Source organism: Mastacembelus armatus, chromosome 1 (assembly GCF_900324485.2).
Source record: "Mastacembelus armatus chromosome 1, fMasArm1.2, whole genome shotgun sequence".
NCBI lineage: Eukaryota > Metazoa > Chordata > Actinopteri > Synbranchiformes > Mastacembelidae > Mastacembelus > Mastacembelus armatus.
Window position 1 is genome coordinate 10,291,481 of NC_046633.1, and position 17,107 is coordinate 10,308,587.

At 40.2% G+C, this 17,107-nt stretch overlaps 1 protein-coding gene across 1 annotated transcript; it reads left to right on the forward strand.

Annotated features, from left to right (window-relative positions):
- Positions 1–4,285: 4,285 nt before the first annotated feature.
- LOC113128079 (putative methyltransferase NSUN7) lies at positions 4,286–17,105 on the forward strand. The gene is made up of 13 exons (XM_026303126.1): positions 4,286–4,408; positions 5,108–5,212; positions 6,266–6,448; positions 8,052–8,110; positions 9,092–9,228; positions 9,336–9,488; positions 9,646–9,829; positions 10,522–10,735; positions 10,827–10,970; positions 12,432–12,533; positions 12,721–12,838; positions 14,359–14,479; positions 16,140–17,105. Exons 1-13 carry the CDS (start codon positions 4,366–4,368, stop codon positions 17,103–17,105), a joined length of 2,529 nt encoding a protein of 842 aa, XP_026158911.1. The 5' UTR covers positions 4,286–4,365.
- Positions 17,106–17,107: the final 2 nt, after the last annotated feature.

Below are 17,107 nucleotides of genomic sequence, written 5' to 3' on the forward strand. Positions count from 1 at the left end.
TCCCTTTGGTAACTGGCACCCTCGGGGCTCTGACCCTCGAACTATATCGGGTTTGTTAAAAGACCAACAAATCCCAGGAACAACATTAGAGCTCTCAGTTCAGAAGAGCATAGTGCTAGGAACAGCTAATACTAATAAATGTTACTGCGAAGAACCCTCAAACTCCCAGGCCTCTGGTAGAGGATCCGAGATTGAGGAAGACACATACCACATACACGCCACCCGTGGGGCTGAGAAGGGAATTTTTTATACATACACCTTGTATTTGTTCACAAATAAAGATCCAAAGTTTGTTATTATTTTGTACAGAGCTGAGGAAAGATTGTTTGGTCACTGTTGTTTACAGTAAATTGTATAAAACACAACATGGAGAGTAATATAATTAGCTTAGCTGCAAATCACCTGTTTTAACAAACCCGATATAATACTTAACTCTTTAGGTAACACTGCTCATTAAAGCAGCTCTTGAGATCCATAAACACTGTCATCTATAACTAGACTCTGTAAGGCACTTTATTTGTAGGTAAAGGAAAAGGATTAGTAATAACTCTTGATTCCAGAGAAGAATTGTGTAGACAGCTATGGTTAGTATAGCCGGTCAAACATGAACCAGGAGGTGTAATGTAACCTCTGAGCAATGATTACAATGGACAGTTAATTATTTCCATTGTGTGCATACCATTTCTTTCTGTATGTTCAGTATTGGCAAAGTCAAGAGTGGTGAGTACAATGTTATTGTAATAAATTAAAAAAATGGCCAAGACCACAACTACTGCATAGGATTAGCTGTTGTGAACTAGAACTATGAGCAGAACAAATGGAATAAGGCTGAAATTGTAATAAATTGGAATTATCACTAAATGATAGCATCATAAAAAACTAGTTCACACATTCAGACACTTGAAAACATGCCCATATTGCCCTTTCACATGATGTAAACAAAAGCAAACCCTCCCCACAATAGCTTAGATCCAGCCCTGGTTTGCCACACAATAGGCTGAGAGACCTGAGACAGAGAGAGACGAAATTCCCAGGAAAACACTACAAACCGATACTCCAAACATCAACCAGTGATACACAAAGAGACAAGGAAGCATATCTGTTCACCTTCAACAAGTCAGCCCAATCGACCCATCACTCACACTGCCTGGAAAAATGAAGAAAGAGGAAAACATGGGTCTTGTTACTATTGTACTTGAACTGTGAACTGGTTTTATGATATCAAATTGTATCAAGTAATATGTGTGTGTGTGTGTTTGTGTGTGTGTGTGTGTGTGTGTGTGTGTGTGTGTGTGTATGTCTGCCAGTTAATAATGTATGTTTATGGCCATGCAATGGATCATATTGTTGTTTGAACACCAAACAGTTACAAAGTGTGTAATTTCTCTCTCCCACTCTCTCTTTTGCTTGCTTTCTCCCTGTGGGTCTCTCTCATGTTACACAAATAAGATCACTTGGCTGTGAGGTAGCGACATTTCTTCTCAAGTTCTGACCGTGTCCTATACAGAAAAGTGGCATTCTCCATTTTGCAACAATAATTAAAACTTAGCTTGAAACAGAAGATGTGTATGTGTGTGTGTGTGTGTATGTGTGTGTGTGTGTGTGTGTGTGTGTGTGTGTGTGTGTGTGTTTGTGTGAGTTTTGAGGGAGAAAAAGATGTGGGCTCAACACATCCTAACTAGGTCCTGATAAATGATCATATTACACTACATGCTTTTTCAGGGCATGGTGCAAGAAATAAAGAATTTTATAACGTTCATGAAATTATAAACTAATGCTGTTATTATAAATATAAAGAAACTCATATGCTAATATAGTTTGAATAATAATTTCAAAAGTCAAAAACAAATTTTATGCTTAGTATCAGCACTAAATTAAATTTATATCACTCTGTTATATACTTTTACAGAAATTACTGCAAAGTAGCCTAGGTGAGTACTTGAAAACATAAAAAGAATTAACTACACAAAAAATTAATTTTTTTTCAGTTTTATTTTGTGTAGAATACAGGGATGAAATATAATCCATCCATCCATCCATTTTCTATACCCGCTTATTCCTTAACCAGGGTCACAGGGATCTGCTGGACCCTATGAAATATAATCTCCACTTGGAAAGTCTGCCTATCCTAATGTTTTCCTAAATGAATGAAATTCAGGTCTTTCAGTTTTATAATGATTTCAACAATCTGTTTTATGTTTATTTTAGTATATTTATTTATATTTCTACAGTAAATAGGAAACCAGAAACAGTAATGTGCCTCACCAACTTCAAATACCCAATTTTAGCTAATTTGTCATATTTTGTCTGACTTTCAATATCTTATATTCTTTCGATATTGTGCTGATAAACTAATTTAAACACTGACCTTCAACCACCAGGACACTGATATTTATTATCAATCAGTTATTATCAATTAGAAATCATTGGCCAACCTCACTAATGTTCTTTAGTTATTTGGTGGAAGGTCTTTCCAGAAGAGTAGAGACTGGTTTAGCAGGTTATTTATGCCCACAGTAAAGATATATGTGTGTAATGCTCAGTTGTCCACATATTTTTGTCCATACAGTGCAGGACACAAGGTTATTTTTTGCAGTATATCAATGCAAGATCATTCAACACACATAAAAGAAAAGTGTAAATATTGTTTGAAGGTGTGAGTGTGTAAATAAATTGATTAAGTAAAGAGGGATAAACAGAGAGAAACTCCGTTCAGCACTGTACAGCTTCCCGTAAAGATTAGACCTTTATTGAGAAAATTCCAGGTCGGCTTACGGCCGCACGACCCGCCATCTCCAACCGGGCCGATTATTGAATATGCTGTTACACACACACACAAACACACACAGAGCAACTGGAGGCCTGTTGTGAGGCGACATTGATGACGCGTGTTAGCTGGGATAATCTCTCCAGCTGTACTCTCACCCATGGAGAAGTGAGGCTCATTTGGGCTCAAAAAGCCTCACACAGTCCCCCCACCCCTGCCCCCACATACTGATAAACACTTTGCCACATTTTTCTAACAACTTCTGCAGTTTATGCAGCACTAGTGCCTACAAAACTACAAAAACCAACTTTGTCTTGTCTCTTACTACTGAATAAGAGACTCTGGTGGGTTCATCTGTGCTGGTGTGGGTGCTGGTGCTGTTTTTGAAAATTTTAAATGAGTGATGTGAAGGGTCATATATTCTTGATGGCAAGGTGCTCTGACTGAACACAGGCCAGAACATCGCTTTAAAATGGGTTACACACTGCAGGAATAAGGCTGCACCGTAACTCAGGAAAATGTCTCCATCTGTTGGTCCGATAGAGACATTGCATAGCTGTTATATACAGAGCTCAACTTTGTTAAAATGGCTGAAAATGAGAAATATAAACAAAAACATGTAGATATAGTGGTAAAATCACAACTAGAGTAGGAAGGCTGTAGAATTTGTCTAAAAAAGTATATTATTTATATCTGGATATTTGGATATCTATATGATAGACAATTTGTTTGAGTGACACAACCAGCTGCTGCAATGACTTTGAATTTGCAGCAGTTTAAAGAAAGATGCCCACTAAGTCTGAGTACTTTTCTTACAGTTAATCTCTATTTATGAGGGTTACCAATTCTTTTCCAAAATCTAGAAAATTTGCATATCTACACGTATTTACATGGGTTTGTAGGTGTAATTAGGAATATATGTACATACATCAATGTTTATGCACATGTATAAGCATGTGTACATTGTATTGTATTGTACATGTATTGTGTGCAATGCAAACAGAATTTGTAAGCAAATTTCCACCATACAACACAATCTATCTGTATTATTAATTGTAGTACATTGTGTAATATGAATTAGTGCTATGGCACAGGCATCTTACCTCTTCTTCGTGGTGCACTGCACAGCACTGCGCTACAGTGGTCAGTAGGAGGCAGTGTCAATCAGACCTGCCTGTGATGCTTCACTGCTGTCGCTCATAAGGAGACAGCAGATATGAATACACAGGTCCCACTGGCAAACCCAAATGCACACTTCATCTAAATGAGTCTCTTTGTAAAACATCAAGAGATCTGATAACGCATAAACATTAACCCTTTAAATGATGAAAGTTGTTCAGAGCACTTCATATATTTTACTGTATGGCTGTCACAGATGGGAAAGTCCTCCTTCATTATAATATTGTTGCCATGGTATTCCAAACTCAGGACTCAACATGCAACAAAAACAAAATCATGTGTGACAAAGAGGCGATGAGTGTATGACGTGCTGGACACAGTGTGCCACCCACTGCCCAATAGGAAAATACTGATAGACCAGAAACGGCCAGTTTGTGGTTAATAGTCATAAATGTGCTTATGTTTCATTTCTTTGGAAGATGAGCTGCATGACTCCTGGGTGGAGGATTCTGAGTGACAAAGGTAAGACCTGCTATGCAATTTTAAACAGCCCATCATCGTTTATGCAGATTACACTAAGCCGCTATAGCCTTTTCTTTGAGTACCACTCTTCTAAGGTGCAGGATAGAAAACTGCTTCACACTCATTAAATCACTGCTGTTTGATATTCATTAAGTTATTCCATTTTCACTGACATAGCTTTATTGGACATTTCTGGTCATTTCCAACTTTGTGCTTAAACATTGATGAGTGCTGTAAAAGCTGATTATACTCTGTCTTAATCCAGTTTAATTAGAGGCTAGTGGTCCCTGCAACTTTTGGATTTTAATCCTCTAGTGAAGTGGTAATACCGAATACCCACATCACTGGTCCAAACTACAGTACAGTATGTCCTGCAAACCTGTATAAACTAAATGTATATGAGTGTGAGTCTCTGAAGCAGCTGCAGAGATGAGTATAGCAGGTCAGTGAGAGGTAGACCTTTGTCCAGGGTCGGACAGCGGCCCATTATTTATTCATGCTGATATATATATCTGACTGGCTGCTTAATTGTACCATGAGGAGCCCAATTACCCACCGTGGCCTACAGCCGCACTGCCTCACATCCACCGAAACTGGAAGGTGGATCACATGTCAGCTATGACTGACGCTGTGCATCTTATTTACACTTGTAGAGCTCAGGTTCATCTCTGTTACAAAACAATGTTTGTGTCTATTTAGACGCTTGTTGGCTTAACAGAGGCTGGGAGAGACAAAGACTGAAATCTGTTTACAGAAGTCTCAGACCAGTGTTTGGTTTTGTTGCTGCGATCATGGAATACAAAGGTAAGGACTTTTTGCTGCTGTTTGTTTTAAATGTATTTGTCTGTGTAACCAGAACACGTACAAACTCACACACATTCGCTTCGTTCTGTTACCGTGGGCTCAAGCAAGGATGGGAATGCAAACTCACTGTGACAGAGAAGATCTCCATCTCACATCCAGACCATGGCCAGCAGAGCCACAGAGAACCCATCTCACTTCTTTTCCATTTATCTTTACCTACACCAGGCAAAATGCAATTCTGAATTTTTTAATGCTTTATCTTACACTGATGAGCTTTAATTATATTCGAAAGAAATGAACCCTTTTTTCTCACACCGTTTAAGGGTAATTTGTAGTCTAACATTTATCAGGCAGGCAGCAAGAGAACTGTGGTTTTATACTGATCAGTCATACAATACAAATAACAGTTAAACACTGAACAGTGGCCAAGGGCTGTTATTGTGAAAAGAAAGCTAAGGCTCTCCAATATACATGTGCGGTGTCAGGTTGCAGGAACCTACAGCTGAAATCAGCTGAAGTCAAAAGCGAGAAAAAGCAGGCATCCATCCTGAAACCTCACCCTGGCATTATGTAATTTATTGCCCCTGTCCTCGGTTCTTCAGGTGTCAATAATAAAATTGATGATGACTGAATTCTATTTTGCTGTTTCAGTTTCAGGGTACTGATCTTGCGCACGCTGGCTCGTTGTCACACTCACTCACTGGGATACACCAACAGAACGGAGCCATCATTAATGTTAATAAAAATAACTGTGTCTATCCTACTTTGAGCAGTCAGAATGTCTGCTGTTTTGCACTGATGTGTACACCTTCTACTGTTTTGGAAAGTGTACCTACACTAGCATATCAATAAACAGTAGCATATCTCAGTGCATGCACAGCAAGTTATACATTCCCATCCTGATATTTTTTCTATATTCTTCTGGTCACTTTTTTCACTCCACCTCCAACATATCTTCCTTTCTTTCATGACATTTCCTTATATTGTGTTATCTAGAACAGCCTTACCATGTCATATTCACTTTTGTTGTCCTCATTGTTCCTCTTCCTACAGTTTCACCTCCATCAGATCAGGTCTACCTGCAGGCATCGGCCATTTTTCAGCAGCTGCGTGAGGAGAAACCTGTCCCAAATCAGCTTCTGTGTTATGGGGAGAAAACAGATGCACCACTACCCATGATCGGAGACAAGCACACCCAGAGACAGGCCTACGAGCTTGCCTTCAGCACACTCAAATGTATGACTGCTCCATGTATCAATCTCTGAAGTCACTCATATTGTTTTTGGCAATCAAGCAAAATGGCAGCATCCTTTTACCAAATTTAGTTTCAGAATTCAAATAGAACCACACAGCCTGCCTGTAGAGGAAAGGCTCATGGTTAAACATAAAGTCCAGGAGAAATTAATTTGATCTACTGCACTGCTACAGCTGCAGACCTCCTATAAGGCAGTCTTATCTCTATAATGAATAGTAGAGGAGCTGCAGCATGTCAACTCCAATATTCACATCTGAATACCAACTTCAACTGCAGATTAAATAGTATATAGTCGTATTTTTCATTTCTCTATGTGACTGAAAATTACTTGAACTGGACGTGCGGCAGATGCCTGTATGGGAGGTGATAAGAGGGTGCATGCCATGGGCACATACACAAATACACACACAAGCCACATGTACATACTACAGCAATAAGCGCATACAGCAAATTATACGTATAGCGCATGACCACACAAGTGTAGTGTGGCTGGCATGTAGTCATACGTCCATCCATTATCTATATCATGTTTCCTACCAAGGGCCATGGGGGGCCTGGGGCCAATACCAGCTGACAGGCACGCTACACCCTGGACAAATCACCAGTCATGGGGCTGACACACAGGGACGGACAAACACACTCGTGTTCACTACTCAGGGAAATTTAGATTCACTGATTAACCTAACCGCAATCTGCATGGCTTTGGGCTGTGGGAGGAAGCCAGAGAACCCAGAGAAAAAACAGGCAGACAGGGGGAGAATATGCAAACTCCACACAGAAAGGCCTGAGGTTCAAGCCTAGAACCTTCTTGCTGTGAGGTAATTAACCACAGCACCATCGTGTCACCCAGTAGCAATGCAGATAGTTTTAATCTTCTATAACCAGGTTTGGATATGTTGCCGTTGGAGATGTCTGCCACCATCTCAATACAAGAGAGGTGACTGCACTTGCTGAAAGCATCAAGAGTGACATTTAAAGCTGAAGTGACAAATATTTTTCTGTTAACAATGTTGTGACCTAGGCTCCAGCAGATCCCTGTGACCCTGGTTAGGAATAAGCGGGTATAGATAATGGATGGATGTTGTGACCAGAGTCATTTGTAATGATGAACCCACAGATGTTTATCACCAAGGTGTTCAGTTCCCCTCAGTTCTGTGGAGCATTTTGGCCTCTTTTTGCTCATTCGCCCTGTAATGTTACTGTTTTGGACACTGTCAATGGCATTGATTTTTTTTCCAGCAGCAGCAGACAGCTCTTTTCAGCCAAAAACCTCAGACACTGTGCACAAATCGACCAGCAGTGATTGGTTTATATACAAAGTTAGCAACTAACTGGGGGATTTAGCAGGTAAAAAGCCAACTATGGCCCTTAGGAATGGGTGGAGACCAAAAAGAAGCTGAAAGGAGAGTGACTTTTTGATTTTTATTCATCAGGCGGTCATGAACACAGCATAAAGCTAATTTATACTGTTTTTGAAAAGAAAATACTACATGTCTACTGAATTTTAAATTACATTTTGATTTTGAATTTAAAATTTTTATTCCATTCTGTGCATTAACAATACTGTTTTTTTTTTTCACCTAGACCAAGATTTACTAGAGAACATCATTATTGACAGTTGCTTCCACACTTCTCAGCACATTGTGAGTCCTACCAGATTTGACATGAGTAGTCACAAACCCAGATCTGATTAAAACACTCCAGGACTTACTCACTGACTCTTAAACTGTCTAGGAGTTATCCGTCTTCAAATGAAGTATCTGTGCTCTCTGTCCATACCATAGGCGTGTGCTCCATCAGACTGTGGTAAAAGGGAGATAGGGACACAGTTAAAGGCCATTTGTATTCAGATCTGTACATAGTCTGGCCAGTTATAGGTGGCAAATGATGCGTACAGGAGAGGCAGATGCACCCTCCAACTGGGAGACTGTAAATGACACTATAAAACACTGTGCAGTGACACATGCATAGACAAAGGAACACATTTAGCTTATGCATGAGTGTGTGTGGGAGAAAGCATGTGTGTTCGTGTGTCTAAATGATGAATTTATTGAGGGATGGGCGAAACATACAGAAAAGGCTGACAGGTCGTTAGTGTGTAAGTGTGACTATAAAAACTGCCACACGGCATTTTGTAATTCCACACACATCTTTACTGCAACAGACATATTCTAACTCCCACACACACAATCACACCCTGAGAAAAAGATGTGAAGGAAAAGGATGTTGTGTCTTTCCATAAAGGAAAGATAGGCAAGTGTGAGAAAAGATCACTTATTGGCTTCTATTTTTTTCTTAAGGTGGTTATAATAAATATTTCTTAATTAAGACTAAATCATTTAACTATGTTTGTGTTACTTGTGTATGAAAGGAGCCAGTTGTAGTGATGACCCCACTATACCCCTGTTTGCTGATACATTCACCATGTACTGTATGTCAGTATTTATAGCTTATTTCTACTGCACCCAGACAAACTCAGTTATTATGAGTTTAAGATGGAAGGGCTGGTGATAATAGAATTGGCAATTAATAAATTGATTGATAATGACCTTAATGGTAATTCATTTTTAAAAATGTTTTATAAATATGGTGTTGTTGATCATGAACATTTTCATGATTTGCAGTCGAGCGACTTGTTCCCTCTGGCGATGGTGATGCTGTTCGACTTCCAGGCCCGAAAGTTTTTGTTACGTAAACATTCAACGAAGGAAGGAAAGGAGCATCTCCAAGAAGTCACGGCCCTGGAGAGCAGTCTGCACAGGTCTGGGTGCAGTTGATGAAAATGTTTAATTGGCTGTATACTTTCTCAAATCTGGTATCTTAAATCTTTGTAATCACCAAAACCGAAAATCCCGCATGTACACACAGGCATAAGACAAAGCTGGCAGCAGCTCTAGCTTGCTGCAGAGTGAAACAGAACCTGCAGAGCGTCTCTTGTTTTCTGTCTGACCCCGTCAGGACCAAACAACACAGAGCAAAACATCTGCCACTTTACGCATGGGTCAATACTCTGAAGACCAGGTACCAATTCACTCATTCCACTCATCAGTCCGCTCTTATTTTCTCAGATCCTTCATTTCAGTTTATATAAAATAAGGAGTTAAAATGAGAAAAAAAAAAGAGAACCCAAGGATATTTCTATGTCTCTAAATGACAAAATGCCTCCTGTCCTCCATAGCGTTGAAGAAGTGTGTAAGGCATTACAGTGCGTTGGCTTGTGTGAGGTGAAGAACATGACCGAGGTCAAGGAGCTGATGTTCTGTAAAGACTCGCTATGTCCAGACACACTTGTCTTCTCTCAGCATCTTCACGCTCTGCTCCAACACAACAGCCTCACCACCACACATGTACTGAACATACAGGTAGGAATTTGTGCGTGTGCTGAAGTGTGTAATCGTTCTAAAAATAAAGAAACCTACCTTCCTCTGTCAGGAGCATGCATTTGAAGATCATTTCAACAGACAGGTAGAAGACTGGTGGATAAAGTACTAGGTCCTCCTGGAGTAGAAGTAGTGTTTCGATACTCTACTATTTAAGTGAGGTACAATGATTTATCAGTCTACTTGAGTAAAAGTATTCACTTTAAAATGACAGAGTTGAAGGTAACATTACTTTTAGGGAGATGAACACTGTTGGATAAAATTATAATGACTCCAACAGACTCAGAGGATGAAAATTAGACTGGATCATTTTTTAAATTACAAATTAATGTAAAGTATCAAGAACATTTGTATTCTGCACATTAACTTCACTGGAGCATACTACCTTAAACACTGGCTTTAAAGAATACAAATAGCCCTCAAAATTCTCATTGCAAGTTGCATAATTAAATGAGGAGGCTTCATAGTCAGATGAATAACACTTGACGTTAATGCCGTGAGATAGATTGAAGGTTTCGCCCCTTGTGTTGTTAATTTATCATGTTTAAAGTTGTGTATTTTGTCCAACTGAGCCTCAGAATTTGTTGAATTAGCAGTACAGCAGTCTATAATGCTGGGGGGTATGAATTCGCCCTCCATGCCAGTGTGAATGACGTGTGTTTGTCTCCCTGCAGGACAGGAGTGTTTGTGTGGCAGGGAATGTGTTGCGGCCCCTGCTGTTTGAAAATAGTGACACCCTTGTTGTGGGGTCTTTCTCAGCTGAGACCGCGGCTCACGTAGCTGTTGTGGCTGCCGCCCGCTCAGGCCGAGTGTTGGTGTGTGGTGCTGATCACACACCTTTACAGATAGAAGAGCTTAAGGAGCTACTCAGAGAAATGGACATTAAAAGTGAGAACACAAAGACACAACACTGTTTGAAAAAAAGGCTGTTGATTATTCGTTGACGTTCACACTTACACTCCTCCACACCCGACTGTAGATGTGCGAGTCCTGTCTGAAGCGTTCTGCGGTCTGCATGAGTGGGACGCCACGGTCAAGCATCTGATGGTCATCGTAGTGCTGCCTCAGTGTTCATCCTCGGCCCTCAGTGACCCTGTGCCCACTATGCACAGTGAACACGGAGGTATGTCATTTTAGAGAGGAAGAAACAGCCGAACCATAGGCCAAGGTCCAATGTCACACTGAACCCCAAACAATGAATCCTCACAGTCTTAAAATTTCATTCCTGAATTTCCCCTCAGGGATTAATAAAGTTTATCTTATTTTATTTAAATGATGTTGCATAAATGATGTGTATCTGAGTCAAAGAGGGTTTCCATGTGACATACTGCGTAAGAAATGTGATATGTAAAATAATGTTATCTGGACTGGGGTAATGTATAAGGCCCCTACTTAATATAAAATCGAGCATATATTGTATCTCAGTTTTTATGCTCTTGAGTCTGCTTTCCATTGCCTTTAGTTAGAATAGTAAAGTGTGTAATTACCTTGAGAAAGTCTGCAGAGTTTGCAGAAAGGACTCAAAGAGCATGTGAGAGCCCTCAAGCACAGTCACGTATAGAGGATTTAAAAAGCCTAAATTAAAAATGCTTCCCTTTGCTGGACAACACTATGTGCTCTGATTTGACACGCATACAGCCTTCAACCCACCTGCTAAATCACTCATTTCTCTGTATTTTCCTTTTTCTTTCTCTGACATCCTGCTCTTTCTTCTTCTCTCCCTCTCTGTCCTCTTATCATCTTTGTGCTGTCAACCAAACAGCAAAGACAACAACCAAACACAGAATTTAGGATCTAATAAGAGGCATAAAGGGATCTGTATTTATTTTATAATATTCTAATATTAGGTTGCTGTGGTTAGTGCAGTGAGGTAATCATTTTGACCGTACTGTTTCAGTCATTAGGCTCCAGCAGATCCCTGTGACCCTGGTTAAGGAATAAGCGGGTATAGATAATGGATGGATGGATGGATGTTTCAGTCATGTTTGCAAATTCAAATGTTGATTAAAAATAATTATTATTTTTAGGGGTACTGCATTTGAACACCCCTAAAAATCATCTAATATGGCTGATGGATCGCTGGTCTGTTACTGACCCAGAGGTTTCTTCCATTTTTTCCTGCTAGAGTGGCGTTTCACTTGACTTGACAGAACACCTTTTTACTTTGATTTCATTGTTTTGATTTGGGTTTTAAAGTTGCATGGAGAAGTGTGTCACAATAAAACACCGTTCAGGTACGAAAGAGCACAGGCTAAATACTTTTCACTTTAACAGGTTTTTCATTTCATTACGACCCATGTGTATACAGCATATAAAGGTAGTGTTATAAAATGGTTTCAATATAGCTATTTTAAATATTTCACAGACATCAACCCTTGTAGACCTAGAGAATATCTAAATGCAGCCATTTACCATATACATTAGATACAGGCCATAAACTAGGGTGTTCAGAGGAACAGTGGAGGGCTACATAAACTACTACCACAAAAGTAAATTGAGACTGAGTCCAAAAAAGCATTGCATACATACCATGCCAATATAACATTATGATATGTACAAATATGATGTTTCATTCTGTTGACAGACTGGGATCTACTGACAGACTTGTCTCACGGTTCTGTATCGCAGAGGAAAATACACACAATGGTCACTAAACAAGCACGACTGCTAGCACACGCTCTCTCCTGTGAGTTTTCAACACAAAACACACATTGAACAAAACCTTTCGATGCACAAGACAAGTTAAAGCTGATAACAGTTATGTCAGGAGCGTCCATATACATTTTTTTAGTACCTGCCATGTTGATATGGTGGCAGCAGAACAGGAAGCTTGTCTTCTTTGTTTCATTTTATTCTCTCGATTATTCTGTCAGTCCCAAAGGTTCAGACAGTGGTCTACTGCACACGCTCAATATATCCTGAGGAAAACGAGCAGCTGGTAAAAAGAGTGTTAGAAAAAACCCAGCCTCACCCCAAACTGCTGCCCTTCAGGTAAGCACAAACACACACACACAAAGGCTCATGCAGTTCTTGGTCTATTAAGTATTTTTAACTACTCCGTCAGACCTTACATTAGCTGTAGGCCACTGTAGTGTAATTGTGCTCCCACTGTCACTGAAAGTAAAATTAATGTGGATTCTTTTATTAAACTAAATTGAGATTTGTGGAAAAACTGAAGGATTTCTATAAATGATTTCAAATACATGTACATGTATGTTCTTGCAGAGTTCACACAATAGGTCACAAGAGTTTGTATTTGAACTATGCCATATAACAAGGTGGGTAGAGAGGTTCAAAAGGAACTACTGCAAAAGGAAACTAAAAGCAAGTCCAAAACAGATCAGAAAATACAACATTTTCATATTCAATTCCTTATGCCCCAGAATTATTACAGATTACTGGGAGATATTGGGAAATAAAGAGAGATAATAACACTTGTCTAAATATGACAGATATATTTACATTTCTGCAATTATTGTATATTCTGCATATTTGTACTTGACTGTGAGTATGAATCTCTGTTTGTATGAGGTCACAGTCACCGGGCTCATGACAATATAAAGGATCCGCTGCAATTGACAGCAGTTAATCTCACACCCGGGGTGAACAGGATGAAGAAAGATTCGAAGTCATGTCCAAATGTTATTATATTTGGTTACATAAACTGTTTTATCAAATTACTGATGTCTGATGGCACAGTCAGCATCGGTTTCGATTGTGTGCTTACAGAATTTGTTTGAAGAAAATGCAGATGTAACACCATGCTGACTGTAAGATTTTAGAACTTACACCTAAAAAACCATAACATTTTAACCTCACATAGTTCATTAAAAAAACCAAGTACAAACTCTGGAGCAGCTTAATCAATATTAACCTGGGCCTTAATTTTGACACTGTTTTGGTCCCATCCTGCTGTCAAAGCATGCTCACACCACTCGCCTTCAAAATATTTTCATTGAGAATTTGAATGTGAATAAAGGTCATATCAGCACATCATCTCCATATTTTAACATAATTTAGACAGTGTTTGGTCCACTGAGAATTGGTAATCAACTTTTGCCAAACATACCCAATGTTGAGGGCAGTTACACCAGATGTACGATATACAGGAACCTGCAGTGACAGCTGGCAGTGAAGGGGCCGGTAAGCATGCTTCTCCTGAGGCGCTGCTGAACGAGACCACTAGTCTGGAGCAACACTGAGTAGTAAAGTCATCCAACTACTATACACTTACATCAACATTACAAGGTTGTGTATATATAGTATACTGTTGCTGCAGGGACATCGACCTTGACCTGATGTATGTGCAAATGACTGTTGTGCTTTTTTGTATATGTTTGTCCAAATTACTTACAAACCTTTGATGTAAATACCTGATATTGTCAATAATTAATTCATAGTTATACTCCTCTGATTTAATGCGCCAATGATGCATTGTTGGTAAAATAGTACACACCCTCTGTGGCTGTAGCTCCTCTGCGGTCTCACCTGCCGCTGTGCTGCTCCCCCAGGGTGAACGGTCCGATTTTCCCTGATGATTCCAAGTCAGGAGACACGACAGATTCCAGGTTCTTCAGACTTGAACCTTCTCAGTTCACCAACGGCTGTTTTGTAGCCCGGCTGTCCCGACAGGTGAGAGAAAGTGTGAGACATGAAGGCTAAAAGGAAAAAAAGTGAGAAATGTAGAGGGAGGGGCAACATAGATTTTGTGGTGTGTGCTTGTGGGTGTGATTGCCTTGCAATGAGACCTTCCAGTAGTGCTGAGGCTGCACTATTTTACTGTCTGTCTGCTGGGGGGTCGGTTGGCTATGCTTGTCTGCACACAAACACACACACACACACAGAGCATACCTCCCTAAAACACTGCAGCAATATTTCAATAGTCCATAAAACAAGACAAGTTAAAGATAAAATACACTCAAGCTGCTGTAACATTTCAGTACTTTAGAATAAAGAGAATGAATCATTCTCTATTGTTCTTGCAGCCCTCTTTCCACCCCTCCAGTCTCATTGCATCACCTTGTTGCTCCAACTATTTGCCCCCTCTTCTTTCTTCCCTCCTGCTCCACTCATAAAAAGATCAAAACACAACAGAAGGAAATGAGACGCTGCTTCTTTGATCCACTGCAGCTTGAAAAATGGTGCACACAGGGGACCGTGCTTATATGTGCGTGTTTATAATTTTTCCAATACACAGGGACAGGCCCTGCTCACCTGTCCAGCAGTGCTGTCATTTAAAATCTAATGATCATCATGTACAATCAGATCAACATCTGCGCTCACAGTGAATCAAATCACGTCAGAGCTGTGGCTGCAGATTTACTTTCACCGACACCACTGAGGTGATTCACCGCTACTCAGATAAATGACTCTGCACTTGTCAAACTACGTTTGTGGATGATTTAAAATGGATCTGGACTAGTTACATTACAGCATGAAGAGACAGAGAGAGAGGAGTTATCTTGAAATCAAAGGGAACAAAGGTAAACAGATATCTGGGTGCTATGTGTCCAAAATGAGAATCAGGGGATTTAATTTGTCAAGATTCATAATTTGGACACTACAAATGTATAACATGTCATAGTAATCCATCCATACTTACTTTAATTGTTAAAGTATTTTAGTCTGAACCAAAGGACATTTGTCCATCTGCCCAAAATGCAATGACAGACCAAAAATAAATAAATAAATAAATTGTTAGTGTGTGTTTGGGTAGAAGCATCATTTTATGTATAGCCAGTGTCAACTGGTCCTGGACTGCTGTAAAACTGTGTACAGACATTCATGATCCCCTGGTAATAAAATAGATACTTTTAATTTGAATGGTTGTTTGTATCTGGTTATACTTGTTAATGAACTGCAACAAAATGAACTAATCCAGTCTATTTATCTGGTCTGGCTGCACTGTTAGCACTAATCCATAAACAGACCAAAGACAGAATAAGTGTTTTTCCTGTTCTATTCTGCCAACAAGGTGTGAATGCAGCATACATACAGCCTCACAGAGCTGCTGGCATGGGAGAAAGGATAAGTAGATTGGGACAGTAAGTATCTTGATGGCTTTCAAATTATATCTCACACTCTGTGGGGATGTAAAAGCCATCAAACCCCCTGTGATCTCTCCTCCTCATACCTCCTCCTCCTCCTCCTCTGCAGGCTCACTTTATGACTGCATTTCTACAGCATTGTGTTTTGTTGTACAGACCTCCATGGTACTATGTTACCCCGGAGGCCTGCAGGTTTAATGTGTTGTGGCTTCACATCAAACCTTAAACTGCCCTTGCTTTTTCAGGCAGATCCCACTAAGGTAGAAACAGTCCATGATGTGCTTGCAAGGGCAGCAGCAAAGGGCCTTCTGGGTGGGATAACTCCAGAACAATCCAAAACTGTTAAAAAGAGGAAAAGCAATAAGAATCGCGTCACCTCAGCCACCACCAATCCGTCATCTCCCTCCGTTGAAGACAGACAGGCAGGAAGAGAGTTTATAAATGAACCAAATCCAGCCACGTCTTCAAAACACCAAGAGAGGAATGGTGAAGGAGGCTTAAAGGGAAGTGATGAGGACGAGGAGTACAAGAAGGAGGGAGAAGACGAGGGGGAGGAAGAAAGGAAGAGAAGAGGGCTTAAAGGGCACAAGGACAAACTGAAACGACAACCAAAACAAACCAGCGGGACTCCGATAGTATCCAGGCATCACGCTAAAGAACACAAGAAACCAAAGAAGAAAAAAGTCAACCAATCACATCATGAAAGACATCTGGCAAAAAGTAAACCAAGACGAATACCTCGTCTTACGCTGACATTAATGACTTCTGCAAAACCCTCAAAGCACTTGTCTCCAATCACAGCCCTTGCACACAAGATAAGTGACAATCCAATGATTGAACCAGAACAGACTGTCTTTAGCGTCCCTTCCCTTGCTGGAAAACTGCTCTCGCCTACTCGTCCTGCTCCACACACTCCTCACACAGCCTCCAGTCAGGGGAAGAGGCAAAACACACACCCTAAAAAAGCAGAGAAAAAATTAAAGGACACAGCTAAACCAACAAGGCTGTTTAAGGCCAGGGGACCAGAGAAAGGGGTGATGACACAGGAAGTGTTGAAAGCTGCAGATTTTGTCCTTCCACCCATTTCTTCTCCATCCTCTACCTCTCTATGCAGCAAGACTCTGTCCCTGGCCTCCCATGCACAGCTCACCAACAAATCAGCATCCTCATCCTCAGTGTCTCTACCTGGATTACAGAAACATGGGGATTAGGC

Excerpts from the sequence above, each read along its gene's own strand:
- LOC113128079 (XM_026303126.1), top strand. The coding sequence starts at position 4,366 with ATGAGCTGCATGACTCCTGGGTGGAGGATTCTGAGTGACAAAG. Across the intron at positions 4,409-5,107 it reads GAGGATTCTGAGTGACAAAG|ACGCTTGTTGGCTTAACAGA; the intron begins GTAAGACCTGCT and ends GTGTCTATTTAG. Across the intron at positions 5,213-6,265 it reads TGCGATCATGGAATACAAAG|TTTCACCTCCATCAGATCAG; the intron begins GTAAGGACTTTT and ends CTCTTCCTACAG.